The sequence below is a fragment of the Chelonoidis abingdonii genome, chromosome 1, assembly GCF_003597395.2.
Source record: "Chelonoidis abingdonii isolate Lonesome George chromosome 1, CheloAbing_2.0, whole genome shotgun sequence".
NCBI lineage: Eukaryota > Metazoa > Chordata > Testudines > Testudinidae > Chelonoidis > Chelonoidis abingdonii.
This window is the reverse complement of record NC_133769.1, coordinates 10,175,853-10,199,099: the sequence shown is the minus strand read 5'-3', so window position 1 is coordinate 10,199,099 and position 23,247 is coordinate 10,175,853. Positions and strand designations below refer to the sequence as shown.

Genomic DNA, 23,247 nt, shown 5'->3' with positions numbered 1-23,247 from the left:
CTACCCGCATCTTGCTCGACGCTAGGACTCGCTTTCTTCGCTAGAGAAAAGAGGTTGGAACGTAGTTCTAGGCGCAGTGTTAACTCCGGTGCCACTGTTACTCCCCCTCACACAATCCCTTCACAGCGCAAGGAGTGAATCATTCACCCCAGCCCTGCAAGGCAGCCTCAGGCAAACCACCCTGTGGCCGAGAGAGATGGCAAGTTAGGGACAGAAGGAAGCTGGAGCTCTTGGCAGGGCCTCAGCTGCAGCAGCTCTCTGGGGGTGGCAGGTTTGCGGAGGGGGATTAGCTGGTGGATGCAGCCAGTCTGGGGGGTTAGAAGCTCTTTCCAGGGATATTGTTCCCAGTTCCTCACAGGTGCCAGGCTGGGGTCCTGCTAGTGAGGAGCATTTGTACTACCAGAGCGCCAAGGGACCATGACTGGGGATTGGCCCCTGGGGCAGCAGGCAGCTGAGGGGAGAATATGGGAGAGAGAAAAGGAGGAGGGGAGAAAACTTAGCAAGGGGCAAATGTAAGCAAGCAGTGTCCAGGGACCAGCCTGCACCCTGGGGAGACATGGCCCAGGGCCCACATGCCCTTGGTGGGCTCCCTTCTCTGGGATACCTGTGCTGGGCTGACACAGGATGTTGGTACAGAGCTGGGTGCCAGCAGCTCCCTGCCTTGCACCATGGCCAGCCCCTGCCCCCCTTTTCACCTGGGTAACCCCCTTAGGGTGACCAGATGTCCTGATTTCATAGGACAGTCCTGGTGTTCGGGGCCTTATCTTATACAGACGCCCATTACCCCCCAGCCCCGGCCCTGATTGAACACACTTGCTGCCTGATCACCCTAACCCGCCCCCACCGCCGCAGGGAGACCCCCGCCCCTTTCTAAAGGGCGCGGCACCTGTGGAAGGGGCGGGGTTCTCTGTCTGACTCCGCCCCCGAGGGCGTGGGCTATAAAGTCGCTGCGTTCGGGGCCGGAACGTTGGCTCCGGGGCTGCGGCACCGCTGGACGCGCCGCGTTCGGGGCGCGCTGCCGGGGGACCCCGCATCTGGCCGGCGGGAGAACGGGTGCGGGTGGGTCCGTGCGGGGCGCGGGCTGCCGGGTTAACCTGTTCCCTGGCTGGGGCCGCTCGCCCTGCGGCGCTGCGCATCTGGCCGGTGTGGGGCCGGCTAACCCCGAGCGCTGCCCGGTCCCCGTGCTGCCCGGGGGCTGCTGAGCCGGAACCGGTGAGCCGGGCGGGAAGCGACTGAGACTCTGCGGGGCCCGGGGGGGGCCATGGCGCAGAGGGGCCCGGGCCCATAGCAGCCCCCAGCCCCGCCCCGGTGATCCGTACCCACCACCCCAGAGCGGCGGAGGTGCGGGGCCAGTGGCTGCTGCGCTGCTCGCGTTGGTTCCTTCTGCCCTGGACTGCAGGCTCCCGGGGCAGCGCCCAGCAGCGGGCCCGGCTCCCTGGCCAGGGCTCCGGAGCGCGGCCTGATCCGGAGAGTGCAGGGGACCCCCCCCCAGCTGAGGGGAGACAGGCTGCAAAAGCTGCTGGGGGCGAGGGGTGGGTGGGTGTCTTGCTCCTGCCGCCGCTGAGCCGAGATGTGCGGGACGAGGTAACGGCGCGCTGCGGGCACGGAGCTATCTTCACCCCGCCCCGCCAGTTGCCGGATCGCTCCGGGTGTTCGGGGAGCCAAGCTAAGGGCTGGCTGTAAATCCCCCCTCCGTCAGGCTGGCAGGGCAGCCACACCAGCCAGCGCTCGCTCCGATTGTCTGATGTCCTGGGGACAATGGGCCTTCAAAGCCTGAATTTCTCTTGGGGGTGGGAACCCCAAACAGAGAACCTGGTTCTCAAAACTTCCTGGACCCAGTCCATTATAAAGAGCCCACATCCAGGGGTTCCTGGTGGGTCTCACTGATGCTTTGTAGTGGCTGCTGTTACCCTGATGGGGGCTTATTGAGGTCCGTAGCTGAAGACACTCCTAGAACTGCAGGCCTGGAAGGGACCTAGAGAGTCGTGTCCATCCCCTGCACGCCTGGCAGGACTAAGTATTCTCTAGCTCAGGGATAGGTGACCTATGGCACGTGTGCCAAACGTGACACACCAGCTGATTTTCAGTGACACTCACTGTCACGGAGTCCCCGGGCGATGCTCTGGAACTGCTCCCCACAAAGCCAGTCAGGACTTTGGGAGCCTCCTCTCCCTTGGAGCAGACTTGTTCAGGGCAAGAAGCTCACACGTCTTCACCTCCTGGGTCTCTCCTTGGAGCATTCAGCATCCTCTGCCCCTCCGTGGGCTTCCCACAGCGAGCCCACCCAGGCGGGGTCCTGGGGAAGCCACAGGGTTCTGCACCCCCACTTTGCAGTCAGACGTGACTCTCAGCCAGCAAAACAGAGGTTTATTCGATGACAGGAACAGGGTCTAAAACAGAGCTTGTAGATACAGCGAACCAGACCCCTCGGCCGGGTCCATTCTGGGGGGCAGTGAGCCAGACCCCTAGGTCTGCACTTCACTCCTTATCCCCAGGTAGCTCCAGACTAACCAACCCCTCCAGCCCCTCCTCTCTGCTCAGCTCCTTTCCCGGGCCAGGAGGTCACCTGATCCCTTTGTCTCCAACACCTGCAGTTGGCACCTTTGCAGAGGAGGGGCCCAGGCCATCAGTTGCTAGGATACAGAGTGCCAGGCATTAGGTGCACTGGCCCTTTGCTCTGCCAGATACTTAAGAACTGCCTAGGGGACACTGAGGCACCAACACAGTATTCAGAGCAAACATTAGGAACAGTCCCAGTTCGTCACACTCACGCTGCCCAGGTCCTGGCCACCAGTCCGGGAGGCTCTGCATTTTAATTTAATTTTAAATGAAGCTTCTCAAACATACAACAATAGTTTAGTTATACATGATAGATTTATAGAAAGAGACCTTCTAAAAACATTAAAATTCATTACCGGCACGCGAAACCTTAAATTAGAGTGAATAAATGGAAGACTCGGCACAGCACTTCTGAAAGGTTGCTGACCCCTGCTCTAGCCCGTCCCTGGCAGGTGTTTGTCTAACCTGCTCTTAAACATCCCCAGAGATGGAGATTCCACCACCTCCTTGGGCAATTTATTCCAGTGCTCACTGACAGTGAGGAAGTTTTTCCTAATATCCAACCTAAACCACCCGTGCTGCAATTTAAGCCCATTGCTTCTCTGATCCTCAGAGGTTAAGAAGAAAACTATCACAAGGAGGAGAGAGGAAAAATTGTTCAAGTACGTAAAAGGTTATGTCCCCTCATAGTCATCTCTTCTCCAGGCTAAACAAACCCACATTTTTCAGTCTGCCCTCATAGGTCATGCTTTCCAGATATTTGATCATTTTTGTTGCTCTTCCCTGGACTTTCTCCACATCTTTCCTGAAATGCGGTGCCCAGAACTGGAAACAACACTCCAGCTGAGGCCTAATCAGTGCAGAGTAGAGCAGAATTACTACTGGGTGTCTGGCTTACAATACTCCTGCTAATACAGCCGAGAATGATGATTGCTTTTCCTGTAACAGTGTACCAGGAGGGATAGCTCAGTGGTTTGAGCACTGGCCTGCTAATCCCAGGGTTGTGAGCTCAGTCCGTGAGGGGGCCACTTAGGGATCTGGGGCAAAATCAGTACTTGGCCCTGCTAGTGTAGGCAGGGGGCTGGACTCAATGACCTTCAGGGTCCCTTCCAGTTCTAGGAGATGGGTGTATCGCCATTATTAAATTTAAAAAGTGTATCACTGTCTCCTATTTAGCTTGTGATTCCCAGATCCCTTTCTGCAGTGCTCCTTCCTAGGCAGTCAGTTCCCATGTTGTATGTGTGCAACTGATTGTTCCTTCCTAAGGGGAGCACTTTGCAATTGTCCTTATTGAATTTCATCCTGTTTACTTCAGACCACTGTATTTCACTGCAGTGTTGTGCAGTCTAGCCGAGCAGGAGCAGGAAGGCAGGAGGAAGGCATTGCTGTGGTCCTGGGACAAGATCCCTAATCTAACTCGCTGATTGTAAGAGTATTTCCAGACCACTCACCTTACGGACCTAGCAAAGCAGACCTGCATTGCTCACTGTAGCAGAACCACTGCTAACTCGGACCTCCAGTCCAAGGAGCAGGGTTATGTCAGTGTCGGTACAGAAGGCGCCACCCCACTGATCAGCGACAGTGTAGCAGGCCACTGAAGTCTATGTTCCCTTTATACCCAAGATAACACCCTACTTTTATCAACACCCTTCTGGCTTGTTATGTAATTACTTAGGGGCAAATGTGTAACATGGAGTTTCATACTGGATTATAGTCCATGTTTATGCACCTAGTAGCAACATCTCTAGAGCCTATTTGAATGGGACTCTTGGGACTTTCCTTGTTTCTCCGGAGTGTACTCTAGCAGGTCACATGCCCTCTTCCTTTGCCCTGTACCTGAATCAGGGACATTCCAGAAACGCAGTCAGTCACAGGATATCTGTGGCTTGGCTTGCACTGCCCTACATGAAACCCTGGCTGAGTTTATATTGCTTGTGGGTCCATTGACTCCACGTGGGGCCTTACCTTCTAATGTGCAGTGAATTCACCTAATTGCTGTTTCACGGCCTTACACTGATCTCTCTGTCCCTCCCAGGAGCAGCCTAGTGGCATTCCAAGGACTGGCAGCAGAGTCCTTCCCTCCCGCAAGGACCGCGCAGACTCTCCTGGTTGTTCCTGCCCAGCCATGCAGTGGGTGATGAAGCTTTACTTGCTGGGTGCGTCGCTGTCTCTGCTGTCCATTCTCTTTGGATTGATGGATTCCCTGGGCAGCCTGCTGGCCCCTCAGGGGCTGGAGCAGTGCCTCACCGGCCCATGGACTGAACCGGAGGGCAGCCTTGCCGAGGGCCAGCTGAAGATCCCCCAAGGGCAGGCGACGCGAAGGACTAACAAAGCCTTTGGCTCATACCTCTGAGGCGGGGGGACTGATCTGTGATGGCTCAACATGGTACTTGGATGCCGGCTTTGGCTCTTTGGGGCTGCAGTACTGGCGTCTCCCTTCCTCTGAGACGAAAGGCAGCGAGTTCTCATGGCAGGCAGCGGCTGCTGCTGCCACCAAGCTTCTGGCCTGGTACTTGGATAATGTCCCTGCTAAAATTACGCAGAGAGCTGGACGGCTGTGGGGATAGGGCGGGGTGTCCTGTGCACAAATCCCTCTCCAGCCTGGCACCCCTACCATGTAGAATGTCCTGGTGCAGTGGGGAATAGGGGGCTGCGTGGCTGCCCTTGGAGTGAATGCTGAACTCTGAGTGCAGGGAGGGTGGTGGGGCCTGGCTTGCGGGGGCTGCCTGGAAATGCAGTTGCACTGGGTGGTGGGGAGGGACCTGTGCAGGGTGGGTGACACTGCAGGGGGGGGATCTTGAGCTGTTTGAGGTGCTGGTATTGCCCTAATGAAATGCCTCTCCAAGGTGATGATGTCCTAGTCCTTCATCCACAGCTGCAAAGCTAGTAGCTGCTCTCCAAGGCTGGAGCCGCTGAGACTGCCTGCTCACCCTGTGGGTGCTGGGCTGGGGCTAGCAGAGAGGAGGCCGCAGCTGGTGTGTGCTGTGCAGGGGAGATGGAACAAGCAGCCCTTGTTAACATGCCTCCTGCCTGGCCTGGGGGACCTCCCCTTCTCCTGGGGCCTGCTCAGTCCTTCCCAGCTCTGAGCCAGCAAGGGAGGGATTCTGCTGCACTAGGAACCTCTCACTCTTTGTCTGCCTGCCACCCCGAGCCAGGTAGCCTCCCCTCTTAGCTGTGCAAGAAGCGCTGCTCCCAGCTGTGAGGTCAGCTATCCTGTCCCTGGGGCAGTGATGCTTCTGGGACCTGGAACCCTTGATCCATTTGCCCCATATCCTCTTTCAAAGGGAAGAGGGGCCCCAGGGGCTTTCTAGGGTGGGGATTTCTGTGCAAAGGAGTCTAGTCCCTCACCCCTCTCTCCCTGGAAGGGCTTTGAGTCTTTTCCTGCTTGCAACCTTGACAAGGATGTGGCTGGGCAGCCTGGGAGTGCTAGAGGCTGGAATGTGTCCCTTCTCCCTGGAGGGGCTGTGTTGAGTGACCAACCTGGATGCCCTGAATCCAGGGTGTTAGCAGATTCCATTGTAGGTGGGGGGAGAGAGTGCTGCCCTGCCCCCAGGATGGGAGGCACAGCAGAAGCCCCGGTATAGACAAGGCTGCTGGTTTCCCTCTGCTCATGTCTGCAAGCCCCGGGCTGGCCATGCTCTGGGAGCTCCTTGGCCTTCCTAGCCAGCAGCAAGAGGATTCAGAGGGCCTGAGGCAAAGCAATTTCAGGGGCCCTTTATCATAAGCCTAACTCCCAAATCTGGACCTTAGTGTCCAAAATGTGGGTGCCTGGCATGAGCCTCCAAGCTTAATTACCAGCTTGGATCTTATCTTGCTGCCACCAGACAGTAATTACGGCGCCTGCCTCGCTCTGGTCCCCCAAACTTTCCCTGGAGGGACCCCAAGACCCAGAAGCTCTGAGTCTTACCGGCAAGGGAAATAACCCACTTCCCTTCCCCCTCTCTCTCCCACCCAGACTTTCCTCTCTGGGCTAACCTGAGAGTACTGATGCAATCTCTTTACATCACAATACCAAGAAGCATGTCTCCTCTATTCCACAAAGAGACAAGACCAAAGACAAGGAAAAAACAGAGAAAAAGATCTAGTCTCTCCTCCAAACCCGCCCCCACCACATTCCCTGGTGCTTGCAGAGCTTGACCCTCCCAGAGAGAAAACTCAAACAAGTCTTAAAAAAGAAAACTTTATTAAAAAGAAAGAAAAAGACATAAATAGTATATCTGCATCAAGTGACAATACAGGGCTATTGCATGCTCATAAGAAAATATGAATAAACAGTCGGATTCAAAAAAGAGTCCAGGTTTGAAACATATTCAAAGCAAGTTACACACATGTAAATAACCCAAAACAACAGAAAGCCTATATTGTTTTTCTACCTGTACTTACAAGTTGGAAACAGAAGATTAGAAGATAGAAAGAACCTTCTCATAGCTGAGAGACAGACAAAAGACTCAGACCCCAAAAATTCCCTCCCTGACTTTGAAAAATCCAGTTTCCTGATTGGTCCTCCGGTCAGGTGTTTGCTTCCCGTTGTTAACCCTTAGCTATCTATTTATGACCCCCTTCCATAAAAAAAAGTTGCAATACTAATAGAATACTATATTCTTGCGGGGGCCCCTGCGGGGCCTGGGGCAGATTGCCCCACTTGCCCCTGCCTCTGGGCAGCACTGCAAGGCTGGGCTTTGGCTTCTGCATCTTCACCTTCTCAATGTGCTCATTAAGTGTCAGTTCCCCTGGCTGGAAGGGCTGGCAGGAGCCCTCCAGCTCTGCCTCTGGGCTGCCCTCCCACTGGGGCCTGGCATGGTCGGACCTTCATTAGTGCAGCTCAGGGGATCTGCTCCACAATGGGGTGAGTGGGGGTGCAAGTGCCTCTGCAGGGCCTGCTGTAGCAGTCTTTCCCCATTCCTGTGGGGGATGGGCAGGGCTGGCTGGCAGCAAGGGGCCTGAGCCCCATTCTGGCCCACTGAGGTGGGGCAGGAGGACCCATTCCAAGCCCTAGTGCCTAGGAATTTGGGTAGGGTTGGACTCTCAGCAGGCTTGTGGATGGTTGTTTGCTTCCTGAGGAGGGGGATAGTGTGTGGTGGTTTTGGGTGGAGGTGGGGGTCCTGGGCCCTTGGCCAAAAGGAAAACCGCCTGTGTCTGAATGCTGTGCCTGCTGCTCCTCCCAAGCTTCTTAAAGCTGAGCTACTGCAACCCAGCTGGGTTACAGGGAGGCCCCCTCTCTGTGTGTGTGGGGGCGCACGGGGTCAGCGCAGGGGAAGCCTGGTGTCAGGCTGGATCCACTGATGGTTTGTCTCTTGCCCTGCGGGGCCTGTCATGAGCTTTGGCTGTAGCGGTGGGGTGCTGGGCCTGTCCCCTCTGTTCCCCCACTGTGTGCACTGGCTGAGTGCTGCTGGGGGTCCCGGCCTCTAGTTCTGTGCAATAAAAAGGAGGCGGCTTTTGAGACTTGTTCTTGTTTCCAATGTGGGGTGGGGGCCGTAACACAGTGTTTAAACCCCATGGCGGGGGGTGGCACTTAGTGACTCCTAATGCACAAAGCCGGCACATTCCCTCACAGCAGGGACTAGGGGTCCCTGGGTCTGGCGGGGCGCTGTGCTCCTGGCCGTAGGTGGTGTGACTTGCGGGAGGGGCAGCTCAGTCAGGTCCTGCTCTGTCGTCTGTGGGGCTCTGCACTCAGCCTGCTCTAGGCTCCTTATGCAGGAGTGGCCCCACCTCACGGTGAGTGGGGCCCACGGGTGCCAGCTGTGCCTGGTGCCCTACCAGGCTCTCTCTCTTGCCTCCTACTGGATAAAGCTGCTGGCTAGAGTCTCTCACACACCTGCTCAGAGCAGCAGGGCCAGGTATGGGGGGCTTCCCCTTGCCCTGCTGCACCTCACTTCTCTTCCACCAGCCAGCTTATCACTGAATCCAGGGGCAAGCCCTCCTGCCCCTGTGTCCTCGCCTTCCCTCCCAGCTTGGCCCCTCAGCTGCTGGGGCTGCTCTTGCCCTGCTGCAAGGGGAGGGGAGGAGGGAGCTGCAGCGAGATGGCCAAGCAGCTCCTGGGCACTGCAAATGCTTGTGCCTTGCCCTGTCCTCAGTGCCCCTTGGCAGGCCTTTCCCAGGCCCTAGCCAGGGCAGAGGTCACCTGCTGGTTATTGTGACATCACAAACTCCGCTGGGCTGCAGGCTCCCAGGCAGGCTGCAGATGGGGCCTGGCCTGGCCCCTCTGTGGTGCAGAGGAGCAGTAGAAATGCTGAGTGGCTGTAGCAAACAGAAGCAGCATGCTGTCTCTCTAACCCACGGCTCCCGAGGGCTGCATGGCTGGCTGCAGGCGCTTCCATGCGAGCAGTGGCTGCAGCCTGTTCCTGGCTGATGACCCGGCCTCGGGCGTGCACCTTGGCGTGGAAGGTGGGATACTTTGCCAGCTACTCCGCTCTCCAGATTACAACCTTTTCCCCAAGTCGGCAGTGTTTGAAAGTAATTTCATCCAGGTACTTCCGCCTGGCCCAGAGGGCCTCCTACTGCTTTAACCTGCCTCTGCCTGGCCCTGCTACAGCGGCTCTAGCAATGAATTAATGGCAAGTCATCCCTGGCTCGGTCTCCCTCTTCAGGGCTGGATAGTGTTGTCACGGAGTCCCTGGGCGATATGGGGAACAGCTCCCCACCAAGCCAGTCAGGACTTTGGGGAGCCTCCTCTCCCTTGGAGCAGAGTTGTTCAGGGCAAGAAGCTCACACGTCTTCACCTTCTGGGTCTCTCCTTGGAGCATTCAGCATCCTCTGCCCCTCCGGCGCTTCCCACAGCGAGTCTGCCCAGGCTCGGTCCTGGGGAACCACAGGTGTCTGCACGCCCCACTTTTGCAGGCAGGACGTTGACTCTGTCAGCCAGCCAGTAAACAGAGGTTTATTCGATTGACCAGGATCAATGGGTCAAAAAGAGCTTGTAGGTAAGCGAACAGACCTTAGCGGTCATTCTGGGGGGCAGTGAGCCAGACCCCCAGGTCTGCACTTCACTCCTTGTCCCCAGCCAACTCCCGACTAACAACCCCCCGCAGCCCCTCCTCTCTGCTCAGCTCCTTTCCCAGGCCAGGAGGTCACCTGACCTCTTTGTCTCCAACACCTTCAGTTGGCACCTTTACAGGGGAGGGACCGAGGCCATCAGTTGCTAGAAAACAGAGTGCCCAGCATTTAGGTGCACTGGCCCTTTGCTCTGCAGCAATTACACACCCTTATTCCACCACCTAGATATTAAGAACTGCATAGGGGACACTGAGGCACCCACACAGTATTCAGAGCAAACATTAAGAACATTCCCAGTTTGTCACAAGTGTCCCTCGGTGGGGGCCAAACTCCTATGCTCCAGCAGATGTTACCACCTGTTTGCTTTATGGTCCCAAAGACTGGGGCAGAGCAAAGACCTGAACTCACAGGCCAGGCATCCTGCTCCAGGGCCTTGTGCTTCTGTCGCCAGGCCTGGCAGAGTCCCTGGGGTGGGTGGCAGGAACCCCCCCTGGGCACAGTGGCTGTGTCTCTGCAGCCTAGCTCTGACAAGGGTTGCAGCTGACCTGGGATGCTGTCTGCACTGTGGGGTGAAGCCTGCTCTTAGGGGAACCCTCTGCCCAGAACACAGGTGATGAGGAGACTAAAGGCCTTTTCTGGGAGCACCTGGCAGCGCTGCCCCCTGCTGTTCCTGGCAGAGCAGCTGAGCTTAGAAATCAAGCCAAGCCTGCAAGCGAGGTTGGCTCCAGTCCCCCAATTACTCTGCCCCAGGGCCCCGAACGTACATGAACAGGCAAGAAATGCTGCCTCTTCCCTGCTGCCCATTGCACCCTGATCACCTGCAAAAGCCTTGCAAGGCTCGAACCACCCCACCGTGGGCTCGGCCGGGTCTCAGCCCCTGCGAGTCTCAGTGTGGAGACCATCTCGGCTGGTTTGATTAGCCGCTGACATTGTGTTCAACACCATATCGTGAATTTGGGATCCTCCTCCACCCACTATCCACCTGAAAGACCAGAGGAAAGGAATATTCCCCCCTGCCCATGTGGGACCCAGCTCTCTGCCTCTGCTAAGCCCCCTCTCCCAGCTGCTGCCCCTGCCCAGGGCCCTGAGGCCAAGCAACGGGGTGGGGTTTCCAGTTTGGCGGCGATAGGATGGGCCAAATCACAGCAGGAAGAGGCTGAAAAAGCACTTAATGGGGCAAGCTGTGGAGCCCCTGAACTGTGCCAGGCCAGTGCTGCGGCGGACTCTCCCCTGGGACGGAAAGGGGCAGGCCCAGTATCCAGGGCAGTGGGTTCTTTGGGGGTGGGTCAGACATGGAATGTGACGTTGATGTGGGATTGATCTGTAGGAAGATCTGTCCATCCTCCAGCAGCCCTCTGTATCTATCTCTGTACGTAGCCAGCCCCAGCCCATGTCCTCTGGCTCGATCCTGCCCCAGATGTTCGTGCTCTCCTCCCTCGCACACGCTGGCTGGCTAGGGCAGTTCTAGCGCTCACGCTGACCTGCGGGTGACGGCTTCCCCTCTCCTGAGTGCAGCCACACACCTCCCCTTGGAACAGACCTAAAGTCCATTACATGCTTAGCAGCCAATGAAAACACAAGTTAGAAGGATTAGATCATCAGAACCGAGGGTCTTTGCTAATTAGTGAGCCGTGGGGTGTGGTGAATTAACCCTTTCATGGGTATCACCTGTGCGCCAAGTTTGGTGCTGGGGAATGGACAGGTTGAGATCTTCAGGGTTGCAAGGTGGCAGCAGCCGCGGGACACACCGTGTGCATGCATTAGCTTGCTGTCTTGTCCCTTCTAGCAGCCTAGATGAGGGGCCCCATCAGAAACCCAATTAGTAAGCAGTTTGTAGCTGGCTGAGGGGGCCAGGCCCAGCCTGTTTGGTGGGAGGGGCGCACAGCCTGGAGGTGCCCAGAGATCCTTTGAGAATGGCCCTAGGAGCAGCAGCATTGTCAGATTGTGTAGCATCCATTTCTAGTGGCTGGCCTACCAGAGGATAACAGCCTACTACTGCTGCTGCTATAGTGAGTGGAGCTACTCTTTGCATACAAGGGGCACAGGGCTTTGCTGTGGTGCTGAAGGTACTAGGGTCAAACCGCAGCGGGGAAGGGGATAAGGAACCAAAGCTGTATTAAAGCTCTGAGCTTCCACCCCCTAGTCTTGCCCCTGGGAGAGAGGAGCTGAGCCTCCACCTTCCATGTCGGCAGGCCAAGGGGGCCAGTTAGTGCCAGGGCTGCCAATGGCTTTGTGACGGGGATGATTTTTCACTGGCTAGCCTCAGACGCAGGGGAGCAGCGAGCTCTCAGAGCCCGTGGAAGACCGGGAGGAAAGGCACCTTGGAGCTGATGATTGGCTCCATTATGCGATTGAGCGAACCTTGGGGGCACGTCCTCTCCTCCGAGGCCAGTGGCTTGGCAGAGCATGTGTGTGTGTGGGCGGGGGGGTCCTGTAGTGTCTCAGTGAGGGTCCATTTCCATCTCCTGCTGTTGACCCAAGTCCTTCTCGTTGCAGGTGACAAAGCAGGGGAACTGGGTGGATATCCACAACGCCCCCACGCTGGTGACCCTGGGGGTGACATCCTCGGAGCCCTGCCTGCCCCTCCCCAACGTGCTCCTGATCGCCAGGCTTGCAGTGCTAGGAGAAAGCCCCCCCAGGAGGGTGGACCAGCTCCAGGAGCCATCCATGGCCCTTAGCAGGTGAGGAACAGGGTGGTGGTGGGGAGCTTAGCAGGGAGCTCTCAGGTGCTGGGATTTAGCTGTTAGACATCTGAGATGGAAAAGCCTGTTGGGTCCCACCGAATCCCATCCCACTCGGGCCAGGGCAGGATGCCCCCCTGCCCTTGCCCGTCTCCCATGTGCAGCATGCTGACTGCAGTGCCCTGGCAGAGTGCATGAGTCTGGGGCACTGCCCTGGCACGCAGCTCCGGCCATGGGGCCTGGTGGAGCCCACATTGTGTCTGTCACCTGTGTTCCCCTAGTCCAGGGGTCGGCGACTGTTCAGAAGTGCTGTGCCGAGTCTTCATTTATTCACTCTGATTTAAGGTTTCGCGTGCCAGTCATACATTTTAACGTTTTTAGAAGGTCTCTTTCTATAAGTCTTTAATATATAACTAAACGATTGTTGTATGTAAAGTAAAGAAGGTTTTTAAAATGTTTAAGAAGCTTCATTTAAAATTAAATTAAAATGCAGAGCCCCCAGGACTGGTGGCCAGGACCTGGGCAATGCGAGTGCCACTGAAAACCAGCTCGTGTGCCGCCTTCGGCCCCCGTGCCATAGGTTGCCAACCCCGCCCGAGGCAGTCTGTGACACCAGCCCCCAGGGCCGGCACAAACCATGCAGTGACATAGGTGGTCGCCTAGGGCACTAACATTTGGGGGGCGGTGACAACGGCAGCTGGATCTTTGGCCACCCCAGTCATCGGCAGCATTTTGGGGCCTAGGGCGCCAAAAAAGCTCCTGCTGGCCCCACGTGGCCAGGGTGCCTGGGGGTGCTGCCATTGTGCTGCTAAATCTGGGGGACCCCAGCACCCGCTTTGTCCTGCTCCTTCAGCGAGTGAGCCCAGACACCCCCAGATGCTAAGTCGGGGTCACTGCCATGCTGACGGGGAGTTGTGTGCCATTAACCCTTTGTAAGCCAGCCCCCGTTTGGCCGCTCATGTTGTGTCCCCTCCCTCATTAGCTGGTCCCTGTGTGGGGGCATGGGGCTCTGCAGATGGTCCCTTTGGAGCCCCCTGCAAGTTCTCAGTGGGGCAGGCGTGGCCCTCCTCCTGCCAGACCCCATGCACACCCCAGAGCCAGTGCAGGGCCCCAGGCACCTTCCAGCCACTCGTTCCTGTCCCTGGGGACTCGGGCATCCTGTGCTTTCCCTTGGTTCCAGGCTTCTTCCGTTGAGGTATGTCAGACTGTCGGTGCAGGACAGCAGCCGGCGCCTGCTGCGGGTGCAGGTGGTGACGGGGAAGGTTTATTACCTGCGGCTGCACCAGGCACACCCTGACGCTGTGTTCAAGCTCTGGAGCCGGCTGGCGGACATCCTGCAGCGGGGGCTCTCCATCACCACCAAGGACCCCACCATCCACGTCCCACACAGCCTGGTGCTCAGTGTGGGCAGCTCCTCCACCAGCTCCCCTGCACAGGTACGGCGCCCGGCGTGAGGCGAGTGGTGCCAGCCAGGACAGGCTCGCTGCAGCCCTAGGCCAGCGATGGGCTCAACGGGTGCAGGTCTGTGATGATGTGGTTCTGGCGGGACCCAACTGAGAGTGCCAAATCAGGACCAATTGCTCAAACAGGGCAGTCACAGCCCTAGGCTGGGGTTTTTCCACCTCTAAGGCAAACCAAACCAGCCAGACAAAAAAAGACTTTCAGAGGTTTCACCCACTGGCTAACCACAAGTCACACAATGCAAATATGTCCTAGAATACTCCAGTCAGTCCTATGTTACAACCTTATCCAAGTCCCACAGCACAACGTCCTGGGGATCGAATGGTTAATGAAAAAAACACCCTAATCTAATGGCCTCCACAGTAAAAGAAAATAGGTGCTCATCGATCCTGTGAAAGGAACGGGCAAGCCCCAAGACCAAGGTCAAGAGAACACTCACTAAGATCTTACACCACAAATCACACTGAATATGCCAATCCTTTAGAATCTAAATCTAAAGGGTTATCAATAACAAGAGAATTAAAAAGATACGAAGGTGAGAGAAGGAGAATATGGTTAATACGAATCAAGTTACTAATACAGTAATGTGGGCACAGAGTCTTATAGTTCGAGGTGTATGCAGTGATAAGTGAGAGAGTGCTCTGCAGTTAATCCAGTCTCTGAGGAGAGGAGTACCCCTGCACTGGGATGGCGATCGATCGAGTCTCTTATGTGCAAAGCTTCAATTGTAGCCAAGTTCTCCAAAGAGTAAAGGAACAGGATTGAAGAGAAAAATGGAGATCAGCGCTTCCAGGCCTTAATATGCTTTTCCATTTGTCGCTAGTGTAAGAAACACGCCTTTGTTCCTACTCGTGGTAAAGTTACAGCAAAATGGGAGTTGCAGTCCTGGCCAGTTTGCTGCTGCACTCCAGTGCAGTCACAGGGCTGAAGATTGCCGCCAATCTTCGAATGGGTCAGTTTGTGTAGTTGATGTCCTTCCAATGGTGAGGAGCCACCACGCAAGCAGCTGACCAGCAGAGCTGACACCAGCCTGTCTGGGAATTTTCCAGTAACAACAGAACAAGTTGTAAATACAGACAATACCACACCAATTATTCATAACTTCAAAACACAGAAATGATAAGACAATACAGACAACCAGCATAGATCATCAAGTAACCGAACCCGTAACCTGTTCTAAGACACCTTATATGACCCCCTTCACAATAGAATGCGTGATCACTACAAACCGTAGTAGCAAACCCATGCCAGGTCCATTATTTGGCCCGAGTTTCATCATGCAATAACCATCACAGGTTCATTCAGCTGCCTAACTGCCGTGGTAGGCCTAGTAACCTTGCAAAAGTTGGCCAGGACACAGAAAGGGTGTTGGCTCATAACCTCCGAGGGCGTGCGCCATGGGCAGTTACCTGTGGGGCTCCAAGGTGTGAACCAGAGAGAGGGAAGGATTGCCCTGGGTCCCATCCTCTGTCCCCTATTTGCACCACTTCCCAGGTGCTTGTATTGCCCTGGGTTTCACCTCTCTGTGTCGCTCCTATAGTCCAAGGGCCGGGAGGCCCTTGGGTCGCGCGGATCTCTCCCACGTGGGCGCCGAGGCCGCGACCTCCTCTCCTGTCCTCACATGGCGGGGGAAACTGCCAGGGGGTCTTCCTCCATCCCCTGTTCTTGTGGACCTTGTAGGGGATCTGGGGGTCAAGTCCCCGAGGTTCGAAACTGGAGTTTGGAGAATGTCACGGAGTCCCCGAGCGATAACTCTGAACTGCTCCCTCACAAAGCCAGGCAGGGACATAAATGGGGACCACCTGGCCCTTGGAGCAGAACTTACTTCAGGCAAGAAGCTCACACGGCGCGTCAACCTCTGCTGGGCTCTCTCGACTTGAGCATTCAGCATTCCGCTGCCCCTCCGTATGTATGCGACTTGCCACCACAGCAGAGCCCCCACCTCTAGCGGTATCCGGCGAAAGAGCCACTGGTGTCCGCGCCCTCCCACAACTCGCAGTCAATGTGGAGTCTCAGCCCAGCTCATAAAACAGAGTTTTATTCGATTGCAGGACCATGAATCAAAATAAAGAAGCTTGGTAGATATATCAACACATTGTTTCTCTTGGACTTCCGCCTCAGGCAAGGGGTCCATTCTGGGGCCCAGAGAGCCAGACAACCCCGTCTGCCCTCACTCCTCGTCCCCAGCCAGCCCCAAACTTAACCCCCCTCTGGCCCCTCCTTTCTGGCCTTTGTCTTTTTCCCCAGGCCAGGAGGTCACCTGATCTCTTTGTTCACCTTTAGCCATCCCTTTGCAGGGGGGAAGGGCCCCGGCCATTTGTTGCCAGGAGACAGAGTGTTGGCCATTTATGCACACTGGAGTCTTAAGAAATGCATAGGGGAAACTGAGGCACCCACACAGTATTCAAAGGAAACATTAAGAACAGCCCCACTTCATCACAGGAGACATCCCAGTACATCTCCTCAGGGACCCCCAGGGACAGGTGAGCACTGAGCAGATTGCTCAGCTCTGCGGCTGCAGTGCTAATTTCTCTTGCTCCAAATCACACAGGCTGTGCCCCGGTGGCACAGTGATGGCTGCACACGTCAGGATAAGCATTACCATGTGGTCTCTCCCTGCAGCTGGTGCCTGATTCGCAGCCGCCCTCGGGAGCCAGTCGCAGCGTGGTGGCAAGGATGGGCAAGCGATTGTCAGGGACACTCTCCCATCTCTCAGGAGCAGCCCTGGGGAAAACGGAGAAAGACAGCTCAGTCCAGAGAAGGTAAAGGGACTCCCATCAAATATCCCGAACTCCTCTCTCAGAACCTTCTCTCCAGCCAGCGAGTGAAGGAACCGGTTGCGCCTGACGAAAGCAACTCAGACTGAGCTGGGTGGGAGGAACCAGGGCTGGCAGTTACATGTATAGGACGGCAGACTGGCTCCTGGGAAGAAAGGGCCAAGGTGGTCTGACCGTGCTGCCTCTCCCCATTGCAGCCCAGGGGGGCAAACTGGCACCGGCACACACTAGAGCCAATGTCATTTCCCTTTCCCGAGACTCTTCTCCTGGAATCTTACGGCTCGGAGCAAATCTCCTGCCAGGGAAGAGGAATTGGGCACCCCAAGCTGGTCAGGAGGTAAGAAGTTCCCCCACTTCAGCCCTTTCTCCCAGGAGTGGGGCAAGTCATGCAGAGACGAAGCTTGAACGCACTCACAAATCGCCCATCACGAGGTGGTCTGCCAAGCACTGGTGCAGAGTGTAACTGCCACAACTGCCCTTGAAATGGAGCGAAATCCTGGCAGCAGCCTTCGGTTGTGTTGAAAGCCAGCGGAGACCTGGAGGGTAAGAGGGTGATAAGTCAGAGCTAATGTGAATTTGTTGAGAGCAAATCACACCGAACCGACCTGTTTTTCTTCTTTGGCTGGGTTACTGTCTTAGTAGATGAGTGGAGAGGAGCAGACATGACTTATCTTGATTTTAGTAAAAAGTAACAAAGAGTCCTGTGGCACCTTATAGACTATAAGGTGCCACAGGACTCTGTCGCTTTTTATAGATCCAGACTAACACGGCGACCCCTCTGATACTTGATTTTAGTAAAGCCTTTGACACAGTCCCACATGACATTCTTGTAAGCCAGCTAAAAGAAATGACTGTAAGTAGGTGGAGAACTGTTTGAAAAAACATACTTAAAGAGTAGAACCGCCAGTTAGCTATCAAACTGTGAGGATGTCTCTAGTGGGGGGGCAGTCCTGGGGCCAGGACTATTCAATATTTTAATTAATGAATGGAGCAGAGAGCATGCCTATAAAATTTGTGGGTGACACCAAGCTGGAGGGGGTGCAAGCACTTTGGGGGACAGGACTAGAATTCAAACTGACCTTCATAAAGTGGACAATCAGTCTGAAATCCACAAGATGAACATCACTAACAACAAGTGCACTTAAGAAGGAAAGATCAAATGCATACATACAAAATGGGGAATAGCTGAGTGAAGTTGGACACCATCTAGAAGACACATCTTGAGAAAATCAAACCCCTCCAATGGTATGAATCCAAGTAGAACGAAAAGACGTATTTTCTAAAGAAACACGTTCTGCTCTCTCAAACACTCACCCAGTGGTCTCTAAGGTGGTATGTTCGTCTACTCCAAATGCCTGCCAGCTTCTCTGTGAGAACCAGCTTCAACTTTGAGCCAATGAAAGAAGGCAGGAAAAGACCCCCTGGAAAACCAAAAACACGACAGCTGGATAGTGTCAGACACCTGTCCCACACAGGCATCCTACCCCAGACTTGATTCAGGACAGAACATCAAGGAGGCATGTGACCCTGCTGGAGGCCTCAGGGCCCTACCACACCCCATCCCAGAAAGAAGCAGTGGAAGTGAGTCCTCCAAGTGGCCTAGAGAGGCCGCGTGGGATGCAGCCGCTCAGAGGGGGCTTCAGGGAACAGCCAATCAGGGCCTAGCAGGCCCATATAAAAGGAGCTGCCGTGCAGGGTAGAGAGCAGTTGCTGCCAGGAGCCAGAGGAGTTAAGTTGGTGCTCCTGGCTGCCTGAAGGATCTCCAGGACCTGGATGGGAGCAGTTGTTGGTAGGGGCCAAGGGAGCAAGAAGGAGCTCCATGCTGGCTGCTTGGACTCAGCCAGGACAAGGACGAAGAAAGTTCTGGGGCCACAGGCAAATGGCCCAGGGAATTGTAGCAGTTTAGTTAAAGGTATGTGGCGGATGGATGCTATTCTTAGGGTCCCTAGGCTAGGACCCGGAGGCCCCATTAGCCACTGGAGAGGTGGCCTGGACTTTGATGCATATCTGGAAGGGGAACTGAACTGTTCAGTGACCCAGTTGGAGTGCTGGGGCCAGAAAGGCCAGGAGACGGGGAAGACATCCCTTCCAGGGAGGTAGCCCTGGGGGTACAGCTCAAGACCAGGGCTGAGACCATTTGCAGACTGCTGGACTAAGTAAGGACCTGAGCTCAGGCAGGGCTACAGGGAGAGAGAGGCCAGCTGAGGGGTACGGAGATAGGCCCCTGTTGGACTGTTTATCCCAGAAGGGGGTTGATTCATATTTCACGTACAGACTGTGTGACTTGGCTAGAGGGCTGAGTCGCTGAAGATCCACCACAAACTGAGAGAGAGAGAGAGAGTGCAGCACACACATTTGGATAGGGGGTGCTCACAAGAGGTGAGTGCCACTGTGACACTCTGTATCTTGGGGGAACACCCTGCACCCCCATGTTTGTCCGTATAACATGATTGTGTGGTATCCAATGCAAAGTTTGTCATGTTGGGTGTCTTCGGAAGGCTTATGATGCACTGAGCATTGTTGCTATAGTGATGTTTATAAATTGCCACGTATTCGCAGGGGCAAAAGGAAATGCAGGCCTGTTATTTACCAGGCTGCACGTGGCAACAGACTATATAGGTAAGAGATGCAAGGAGAGTATGGGTCACGAGGCAGACTGCAGACACACACACACACAACTAAAATCAATCAATTTAAAATTTTATTGGGGATAGTTACAAGGGGTAAGAGAGCAGCTTATGATTAGCTAATAGAGTTAACAAAACCTAAAACACACAATGCCTAAAATATCTACTAACAATATTTACAAACAAAATGCAGCATTTAGTAATAACTGATACTTACAAATACAAACCAACACATAACGACCGGCAAACGTAGAAACTCTGTTTGAAACACGTGAGCTGAGAGAGAGGCTTCGAGGTGATCAGGCTCGGTTACGGGGGTACACAGGATACACAGGATTCGTTTTTCTTTCTCCTCTCCCTGCCTGCACATGGCAGGGCGACCTAAAGTACCCACTATGACATCACAGAAGTGTCATAGGGGACGGGGCCCAAAACCTGTGTGTGTTCGTTTCTGATTGGCACAAGCAAAGTTTACACCAGGTAGGGGAGCAGGTGCCAAAAAGTCTGGCTTCGCCCCCAAAAGGTGAGGAAATGCATATTGTTGTAGAATGCGTTCAACACTGAATGACAAAAGAAGAGGCCAGGGCAATACCTGTATGGGCAAGTTCTACAGGATGCAGACAGGAACTCGTCTTAATAATGTTATAGGTTCTAATTTCATGTATGTAGTTATGAGGCTGAAAATATGTCCTCATGGCTTAAAACAAGCCCAGGCAAAACTCTTCAGGAGCAGAGGGGCAGTTCATACCTCATCAGGGCATGGATGGGACAAACTCAGCCCAGCCTCACAGGAACAAAGGACGCTGGCCTAGGCAGCAACGAAGGATCTGTTGGACTCTTGAGTGGGTCACCCCCCTTCCCTTGGTCAGTTTGGGACCGCGATGAGGTGATCCTCAACTGACTCTGAAGGGGTGGGGGGGCAAAGCCAAGAGGAAAGAAAGAACATGATAGAAGGGAGAGACGTTTGCCATGTTCTTCCTCTCTCTTCCACCTCCATCTATAGACATCACCACCACTAAGTGACTGAAGCACTGATCAAAGGGGAGAGCTGTCTGAAGGGCAACCAGCCAGCCTGTGGTGAGAAGCATCTATGTTTGCAAGGGCACTGAAAGTGTTAAGATCAGCTTAGAATGTGTTTTGCTTTTGTTTCATTTGACCAAATCTGACTTGTTGTGCTTTGACTTATAATCACTGAAAATCTGTCATTATAATTAATAAGTTTGTGAAACCCTTCTGCCCATCAGAGTTGGCAGCAGCAAGGGCCAGGTTCAGTACCTAGGGGTTCCTTTTCAACAATACAACACAAAACTGGCTTGAGCCCCCACCCAGTGACCTGGGACAATTACATACCACCCCCATGAGCGCCTCTGAGAGGCAATACTTCCCCTCTCCCAAGCACAGAGTCTGAGTGTAGCAAAATCCTTTTAATAAAGGAGGGAAACAATGTGGCATTATGCTGGGAAAACACCACAAACAGGATTCATAAACACAAACCATGAGCAAAAGACCCACCCCCAAGTAAGTGTCCTTTTCCCTTCAGGTCTTAAGTCCAGCAACCCAACAGTCTCCCCACTCACAGTTACTGTCCTTGGTCAGTGCAGCCCCAGAGTTCAGAAGTTCATCTGCAGAGTTCACCTCCCAGCCTGGGTGGGGCCCTCAAAACCCAATTGCCACATGTCTCCATGGGGTTCTGCTCTAGTCTTCACCACCCACCATGCCTCTCTACTAGCCATCCACCAATATATCCCCCCTTAATACAGCTCTCAGTGATCTCCCCTGTTAATAGAGGAATCTCACTGCTGGTGCACCCAGACAGTCTTTCTGCTTCAGAACTACCAGCCCAAATTGGATTTGATATCTAGATAACCTTGATTTCAGCTTTGCAGTATGTAACAAGACTCTAAATTAGCTCTATAACCACAGTGAAAAGAGAAGCAGCAGCAGGCTATTTGATCCCCAGAACCCCCCAGTTTGCCTGATTTTGCTGTTCTTTGGAACCCATGTCCCTTGCCTAGCAAGTGCTGCTTAGTTGAGGGCGAGTCTCTCTGTCCTTGATTCACATAACCAGGAATAACAACCCTTTATTACTCCTGCCAGCCAAAGTGACCATCTGGGCAGGCAGTCCCATCACGCTAGGCAGTGTGGGTGGCCCATGCAAAGGAGACGGGCTCCTGATGGCCTTTCCACAGCTCCCCACCAGATGTCAGGCTAGAGCCCGTTCTGACTCTGCTGACAGCGTGTTCTGCCTGGAGCAGCCTGTTTGGTTTGCACCATGTCACAGGCTCCCCTTGGGGTAACAAGCCTGGTACATATCAATTTCTTTGTTAAATTGATGAACTTGTATAAGCTTGCAGCATCCAGCGGGCATAACTGCACACGGCAGGACGGAGGTTCCTAGGGGTGAGTCTGGGAGCGGAGATATTGGCTAGTGTCATTCGGTTGCACAATCCAAGGAGCAGCTTACATGGCAGAGGCTGTGCGTGAACAGCCCAGGAGTGGGGTTCTCACAGCAGAGCAGGGTCAGGCTGGCTCCCGGAGTCAAGGATTGGGGTGACCTAGCAGATCACCAGTCCGGATAACACCAGAGGAATGTCACAGCCACCCTGTTACATGGCACATAATGCTCCTGGTGGCTTTGTGCTGTCCAAGGGATGGCATGAGAGCTAAGCAGCAGCAGCACTGCTGCAAAGGGGCTGAGGGATCCAGCGGCTCGCACACTAAATATCAGTCACCAGCGGGATGCAGTTGGGAAGAGGCTAATATCATCCTGGCCTGTATTAACAGGAGTGTTGTATGGCAGAAACAGGAGGTAACTGTCCCACTCTGCTTGGCACTGGGGAGGCCTCAGCTGGATGTGGTGTCCAGGGCTGAGTGCTGCACTTTAGGAAAGATGGGGACAAATTGGAAAGAGTCCAGAGGAAAGCACAGAAATGACGAAAGGTTTAGAGAACCTGAGCTATGGGGAAAGGTCAAACAAACTGGGCATGTTTAGCCCTGAGAAAAGAGACCGAATGGGGACCCGAGAACAGTCTTCAACTATGTTACGGGCTGTTATACAGAGGAAGGGGATCAATTGTTCTCTGTGTCTGCTGAAGGCAGGACAAGTAGCAATGGGTTAATCTGCAGCAAGGGAGATTAGGGTTGGTATTAGGAAAAGCTTTCCAACTCTAAAGGTAGCTACGCTCTGGAACAGGCTTCCAAGGGAGGTTGTGGAATCCCCGTCACTGGAAGTTTTTAAGAACAGGTGAAGCAAACACCTGTCAGGAATGAGCTAGGTTTACTCGGTCCTGCCTCTGCACAAGGGCTTGGACTAAATGACTTCTCAAGGTCCCTTCCAACCCTACGTTTCTGTGATTCTATGCACTAGGAAAGTGAAATATTTTTAAATCATCAGGACCAGATAACTTGCATCCAAGAGTTTGAAAAGAATCAGCTGAGTTCATGGGTTCTCTCCTTCCTGTCATTCCCAGGGAAGCTGGCGGTGTGTGGGCGGTGCCGGCGGGACAGGCCGAGCGACACAGGAGAGAAAGCCAGCCTGAGGACAGCCCTGCGGTGGTTAGACACTAAGTGCCACGGACTCTGGGAACGAGACACACCTGCTGGGCTGCTGCCCCTGTCCCGGCTCAGCAGCTTGGTAGCTGCAGGTCGGCACTAGGGACCAGCACCCAGAGAGAAAGTGCCTCCTGTGCTGGGCCTCGGGGCAGCCCTGGGGGCAGGCGTGAGCACTGAGTGGGGGGAGGATGTGCAGGCTGCCGAGGCCGGTAGTGCCTGACTGGGAAATCCCAAAGGTAATAAATGCATTGTGGCAATGGAAGTGCCTTCACGCTGGCAGCCTCTGGGTGTTTTTTAGTGCGCTGCACCCCTGGGAACACAGCCCCCAACACGGTTCTGGCTCAGAGCGGCCAGGGGAAACACACCCAGGAGACACCTGCTGAGCAGCAGGGGAAAGCAATGATAGAGGCACAAAGTTCCCTGGCAGGGCCGGCTTTAGGCCGATTCCCCCAATTCCCTCGAATCGGGCCCTGTGCCTGCACCTCAGAGGGCCCTGCCCCCTAAAGCAGAGTGCCTAGCGACGATCCGGGTCTTCACTCACTCTGGGTCTTTGGCAGCATTTCGGTGGCAGGTCCTTCAATGCCGCAGAAGACCTGG

At 54.7% G+C, this 23,247-nt stretch overlaps 1 protein-coding gene across 1 annotated transcript; it reads left to right on the top strand.

The window, feature by feature from the left end:
• Nucleotides 1–8,852: 8,852 nt before the first annotated feature.
• On the top strand, nucleotides 8,853–22,753 carry GARIN1A (golgi associated RAB2 interactor 1A). The gene is made up of 6 exons (XM_075063445.1): nucleotides 8,853–9,026; nucleotides 12,049–12,233; nucleotides 13,414–13,669; nucleotides 16,317–16,456; nucleotides 16,729–16,808; nucleotides 22,569–22,753. Exons 1-6 carry the CDS (start codon nucleotides 8,853–8,855, stop codon nucleotides 22,751–22,753), a joined length of 1,020 nt encoding a protein of 339 aa, XP_074919546.1.
• Nucleotides 22,754–23,247: the final 494 nt, after the last annotated feature.